The following is a 6,549-nucleotide window of genomic DNA, read 5'->3' as shown; positions in this document are numbered from 1 at the left end:
AAATTAAAATGTCAAAATTAGCACTGCAAAGGTGGACAGGATTTTATGTCTGCTATGGACTCTAAAATCTATGATAATAAAAAGTTCAGCACACTGTCTTGTGGGTCCAGATGACCCCACTTATAATGTAAACAAGCTAAGGAGAGCGGAAGGGTTAAATAAAATGAAAAAGTAATTCTCTGAATGCCTTTTTCTTCTTCTACACCGCTCATTCTCTAACTTAATTAAAATGATAAAGAACATGGGATTTGACCGTTCATTTTCAAAAAGTTCTTCAGTAAATTTGTACAAGAGAGGATTGCTTTTTCACTTCATTTAAGAGACGAGTATTGCAGGTACATTGTGAAAATGAAAAAGCATTTCCAATATTGACTTTTATTTTGAACTACGAGTCACAAATGCTTCCATACAGCGTGATCAAAGAAACTACTCCTAGTTTTAACAGAAAAACGACTTCTGAGGTTAAAATATTGTGAGATTATGACTAATCTGTGGAAATCAGAACTAATTAGAACTAATCCTCAAAAATTCTGGATTAGGGAGGTCTTCCAACTCTCACTTTACTTAATCCCACTAAAAGTGCTTCTAATCTTCACCACAACCATTCACTGGATTACCTATAATCCAAGATTACCCTCAGATTAAACACACAGGAGCCATCATTTTTACCTAAAAGGGTCAAATACTTATTTTTTGGTGGATTGTTTTATTCTGAAAAACAGAAGAAGACTTTATTAGCAGAGGACAAACGGACACAATCAGCAGATTTAGGCGTTTCTCTCTCCGGTTCCTGTCAGACTAAACTGAGACTAGATCTCCTCTACCAGCCTCACCTGCCGCCGGCCTCCTCTCTTGGTTGGTTTAGGAAAACAGAAAGGACAGTTTGAATCAAATCTTCCTTTGGCGCTTCCTGTTTCCCGTGACAGCTGCGTATAAAGTTTTTCCTCGGCGTGTCGGATGTGCGTCCGCGGCGCCGCCGCACTGACCTGTAGTGCTCGTTGAAGTCCAGCCGGAAGCTCAGGAAGCGCAGGCTCTCGTCGGAGCTGGTCATCAGCAGAACCAGGAACTGCTGCACGATGCTCTGAGGGGCAGACAGCGGGTCAGAACTCGTCCGGCAGCAGAACCGGGGCGGAGCCGTACCTGGTAGAAGTGAGTCAGGATCTGGAGCTGAGACCGCATCTTTGGGACGGTGTTCTGGAAGTCCTGCATCCTCCTCTTCTCCTCCGCTTCCTGTTGGGCCGTCACCGCCCACTCCCCCTGTAGCGGCGGGAAAAGCCGCATTGAGACGAAGCTCCGCCTCCTGCTCCGCCCCCTCCTGTTCTCACCTCCTCCTCTCTCTGCCGCTTCCTGTCCTCGTACTGCAGCCGCAGGGCCAGCTCCTCCAGGGCGGAGCGGTACAGGGCGTCCTGGGCGCTCTGGAACTCGATGATCTGGTCGAAGATGGCCCTCAGCTGGTTCAGGAGCGACTGCGGCCACAGACACGCCTTCAGCTTCCTCCGCTCTGAGGCGGCGCGGCGGCAGGGCGGAGCCTTACCCGGCTGCTGTTGTCCAGCAGACATCTGGAGATGATGGTGTCCAGGAAGACGTCGTGAGCCGCTATGATGTGGTCCAGGTCCTGAGCCTGCTGCACCTTGTTCCACAGCTCGTCCCACGAGCACTCCAGAACCTGGACGCCACAAACGCTTCGGTTTAGAGCGCCGAACACGCTGCGCTCTCGGAAAGCAGCCGCCTGGTCCTGACCTCAAAGGTGATGTAGTACTGCATTTGGTGGATGAAGTGGACCATCTCCGACGCCAGGATGTGACACTGGTGCAGGACGCCGGACAGTTCTGGACGGGTCAACACAAAGGTAAAAACCATCAAAGCTGATGTCATCTTCTCTTGGGAGGAGTCAAGGAGAAAAGAGTCGTTTCATATTTAAAATGTTTGTCTTGAAACTTTTGTTTGAATGGAGTCTCAGGTGATGAAACAATCTCTGATAAATCTACTATTAAGAAAAGAAAATGTAATTTTCCAACAACATTATTTATTTAGAATGTTGGTTACTTGGTCTATATTTTATACATTTGTTTGTGTCACTTTCTATTACTTTTTGTTGTTTTTTAAAAATATATACCTTTATTATGAAGTAAAAGGCTACAATCAAAATAAGTTTTTATCTTTCAGGTCCTCCTTCAATGACAGTAAAAACGATAAAAAGTTAATGAAAGAAAATATTTTAGAATACTGAAATTGCAGCTGTTTTGATAAAAAAAACAAATATTGGTATCTGACTATAGGAGCAACTTTTTTGACTAACTTTTTGATTCTATTTATCAATTTTCTAAGAACATTTTTGGAGCATTTATTACATTTTTGTTTTTCTAGAAAGGAAAAGAAAAACAACATTTCTGTATGGAACTTCGTCATTTTCAGCAGATAGAATCCGTTTAAGACTTTGTTTTCTGGTTTTACTCGTATTAAAAAAAGAAAATACCATTACCTAGAAACAAAGTTTTTTCTGGTTTGAACATTTAAAAAAAAAAAAAAAAAGCAAATCGAGCATTTTTAATAAGTCTTGATTAATACTGATCAAATTATTGAGTCATTATTGAGTTTTAATCTCATATTCACCAGTTTGAATCTTATATTCACAAATTTTAATCTCATGAATGAGTTTTAATCTCATATTTATGAGTTTTAATCTTATATTCATAAATTTAATCTCATATTCAGGAGTTTAAGATTAATTAGTTTTAATCTCATATTGATGAGTTTCAATGTCATATTCATAAATTTAATCTCATATTAACGAGTTTTAATCTCATTAACGAGTTTTAATCTCATATAAACTAGTTTTAATCTCATATTAATGAGTTTTAATCTCATATTGATGATTTTATATCTCACATTGATGAGTTTTTATCTCATTTTCATAAATGTAATCTCATATTAAAGAGTTTAATCTCATATTAATGAGTTTTAATCTCATATTGATGATTTTTTATCTCATATTGATGAGTTTTAATCTCATATTCATAAATGTAATCTCATATTCACAGGTTTAATCTCATTTTAAAGAGTTTTAATCTCATATTAAAGAGTTTTTATCTCATATTCAGGAGTTTTAATCTCCAGGATACGACCTATGACTCTGGAAGAGTCTGAAACTGTTGTGGTTTCCCTTGACGAGTCCTTTAAAGACCTGCTGGAGCACTGATTGGTTGCATTGATAACAACATACAAGGTTTAATTATTGGTTTTGAAGTTTGGAGTTTAAGGAAATGTTATGGTTTTGTAGTAAGATTGACAATAAAGATCGTTTTTGGCTGAAACTCATGAACATTTTGCTGGGATTAAAACGTGGCTTCAGTTGGGAGGCTGCTATGCCGCAGTTCACCACCAGATGTCCCTGATGAGCAGGAAGTGGAGCAGGTTCCACCTGTGTGCCTTTTTGGGGCCACAAATACAGAATAAAAGGTGTATATACTTTATTCTGAGGAAAAAAAAATCTAATTTGAAGAAAATGTAAAAGATTTTTCAAAATAAAAGCACCAACCACTAAGCAGGGGCTCATGACTTAACACTTGTTTTCTGACCCATTTTCAGTGTATCCATCCACACACATCCATGCACGAGCATGTTAAGTGTTAACATACCGGGCATGGTTTTCAGCAGCTTGGCGTTGCACATCTGCCCCTTCCAGATGTCGGTGAGCGTGTACTCCATCCTCTTGGCCCTCCACAGGAAGTTGAAGACGCGCAGGTAGTGGCCCATGCACTCCCTGGTGAACACCTGACACACAGCAGAGCGCCGTCAGAGCCAAGCCCCCAAACACAGCGAGAGAAGAGGAGAACAAGTCACCGTAGCGATGGGCCCGTCCACATGATAGTCCAGGCTGAAGACGTCCCAGCCCGTGTCACCCGGGGACACCTGCAGGTAGCAACGACAGGGTGAGGCGGCATGAGGGAAACGGCCAACAGGTCAGTATCCCACGGTTACCTCCAGCAGGCGCACGTCCAGCCTCTTCAGGATCTCGGCGTTGTCATACTGGGCGTTGGTGGCTCTGACGGCCGTCTCTAGGATGCCGGTCAGGTTGTGCTGGTATAAGGTGGTAGCAGGACGAGCCAGCTCCGGCCTGCAATCACATGAGATCAAACTCCCGCTCTTCCATGTGTGGGTGACGTCAGGAAGGCGCCTCACTTCAGCAGGTCCATCAGGTGGCGGATGAAGTCTCCCTGGCCCAGCAGCAGGTACCTCCTCATGGCCTGGAGGTGCTCCAGCAGCAGGTAGTTCCGGTTCAGAACGTCCAGCAGGTATTTGCTGGTGTCGAAATACGCCGCGTCGATTTTCTCCTGGAACGCCCCCTCCAGGTCGGACAGCAGCTCTGCGGCTACGAGAGAATCCAGCAGGTTTCATTAGTTCATCTGTGGAGCCGGCACAGTTCACAAAGCAGCCACTAGGGGGCCAATGAGAACACAAACAACTGCTTCCTTCTATATAACAGGTACAACAAATTCAATGAAGAACTGTTGAACTATTTAACTTTCAATCAAAGTATTGCTTTGATATTTTTATACAACACTGAGCTCTTAAAACATTAAAGCAGATCAAAACTAAAGCACACGTGTCAAAGTCACGGCCCGGGGGCCGGATCCGGCCCTCTGGGTAATTTTATCCGGCCCTCCAGATCATTTGACTTTATTGCTATTAATGACCTGATGTTATCTTCCTCTTATTTCAAACTTGTATAATTTTGACAAAATATATTTTTATGGAGAGTAAAATATTGAAAGTTATTTAAGGTTTAAGTTGATTTATTCTGGAATAATATTCCTGAGGTTTATTATTCATAATTATGTTAAAAAGTTTTAAAAATGGCATTCTGCTAGCTTTTTGGACTATTTTGGCATTTATTAAGATTTTTTAGACTGTTTAGGAGTTTAGCTAATATTTTAGATACATGCTAGCTGTTTTGTGTACCCTATGTTTTTTTTTTTAGGTTAATTTGGCATTTGGCTAATATTTAAACTGGCTATCAGCTTGAGGGTTTTCAGCTATTAGCTTGAGTGATTTCAGCTATGAACTTAAGTGTTTTCAGCCATCAGCTTTAGCGTTTTAGCTATCATTTTCGGTGTTTTTTGCTATCAGCTTTAGCATTTTAGCTATCATTTTCAGTGTTTTTTGCTATCAGCTTTAGCAATTTAGCTATCATTTTCAGTGTTTCAGTGTTTCAGCTATCAACTTTAGCGTTTTAGCTATCATTTTTAGTGTTTTTAGCTATCAACTTCAGTGTTTTTAGCTATCAACTTCAGTGATTTCAGCTATCAGCTTTACCGTTTTAGCTATCATTTTCAGTGTTTTTAGCTATCAGCTTTAGCATTTTAGCTATCATTTTCAGTGTTTTTAGCCATCAGCTTTAGCGTTTTAGCTATCATTTTCAGTGTTTTTAGCTATCAACTTCAGCAATTTCAGCTTTCAACTTATAGTTTTCAGCTATCAGCTTTAGCTATCATTTTCAGTGTTTTTTGCCATCAGCTTTAGCATTTTAGCTATCATTTTCAGTGTTTTTAGCTATCAGCTTTAGTGTTTTCAGCGATCGATTTCAGCATCTTCAGCAGCCAAATTCAGCTTACAGCATTCACACTAGCATTATCAGAGGTAATGCTATATATCTAGTTCAGAATTAGGTTAAAAAGTTATGGTTTAAAGTTTTAAAAATGTAGTTTTAGAATGTTCAATAAATGTTTATCCTGTTCGACCTAAGGTGTGTTCCGGATTTTGTCCCCTTGTGTGACCGAGTTTGACACTCCTGCTCTAGATGTTCTGATCTAACGTATAAAGGATAATAGTCTTTGTCTTAAACATAGAATGTCTTAAATTCTAGGAGTTGACTAAACTATTTAGTCCAGTCAAATTCATTTTAAATCCACCAAATACTACAATTCCCTTAGCTCCGCCCCCCTCATATTTGGAATCATTGAAAAGCCCAAAATGAGTTCATTCATTAGTATGGAGATATTCAGGTTTAGAAATGTCCTCTAAATAAGATTAATGTGCATTTCTGGTAGTCAGGAGGACATACATGTTCATCTCCAACCTCAAGGGGGCGCCAAACTTCTCTAAATCACTCGGATGCAATATTATGAACTCAGTTGGCAAATTGTTAATAGATTTTTTTTGAGTACATAGTTTCTCCTCTGATGAGAGCTAACCTGTCAGGTGAATGTGTCAAACACATAAAAGAAAAATTTTAGGCTCCTCCCTTTCTAGCGTGACGAAATGTTTTACTGAAACAGATGATTCAAACAGAAACATGATCAGCATGTCACGTGTGTCTGTGGGTAACCGTTGCATCAGAATGGGGTTGTTGGTGGTTGAATAAAAGCCTAAAGGACTCAGACTGAAGGACACCAGAATCCACTTTGTGTAGAAGCTAGCGTGGACCTGTGGGATTTTCCCGTCAGGCTGAAGCTCCAGCTGAAGGACGAGGTCAGCGGGCCGTAAGAGCATCGATCCTCTTAATGTGGAGGCCAGACTTTAACGAAGACGGAAAACAGTCCTCTCCTT

The 6,549-nt window shown here is 40.7% G+C and overlaps 1 protein-coding gene across 2 annotated transcripts in view; it reads right to left on the bottom strand.

Moving 5' to 3' along the window:
* The window catches only part of tubgcp3 (tubulin, gamma complex associated protein 3), a 30,914-nt gene that overhangs the window by 4,125 nt on the left and 20,240 nt on the right, over nucleotides 1-6,549 (bottom strand). For both annotated transcript variants that reach the window (XM_024294455.2, XM_036213519.1), the window contains exons 14-22: nucleotides 4,183-4,372; nucleotides 3,982-4,117; nucleotides 3,844-3,912; nucleotides 3,639-3,774; nucleotides 1,741-1,829; nucleotides 1,535-1,666; nucleotides 1,326-1,466; nucleotides 1,141-1,257; nucleotides 987-1,081 (exon numbers count right to left, since the gene is read on the bottom strand). In XM_024294455.2, coding sequence (XP_024150223.1) covers nucleotides 987-1,081; nucleotides 1,141-1,257; nucleotides 1,326-1,466; nucleotides 1,535-1,666; nucleotides 1,741-1,829; nucleotides 3,639-3,774; nucleotides 3,844-3,912; nucleotides 3,982-4,117; nucleotides 4,183-4,372 — 1,105 coding nt within the window. The remainder of the gene's footprint in view (nucleotides 1-986; nucleotides 1,082-1,140; nucleotides 1,258-1,325; nucleotides 1,467-1,534; nucleotides 1,667-1,740; nucleotides 1,830-3,638; nucleotides 3,775-3,843; nucleotides 3,913-3,981; nucleotides 4,118-4,182; nucleotides 4,373-6,549) is intronic.

This window comes from Oryzias melastigma, linkage group LG9, assembly GCF_002922805.2.
Source record: "Oryzias melastigma strain HK-1 linkage group LG9, ASM292280v2, whole genome shotgun sequence".
NCBI classification, from domain to species: Eukaryota; Metazoa; Chordata; class Actinopteri; order Beloniformes; family Adrianichthyidae; genus Oryzias; species Oryzias melastigma.
The sequence above is the reverse complement of the archived record's forward strand: the minus strand, read 5'-3'. Positions and strand labels throughout refer to the sequence as shown.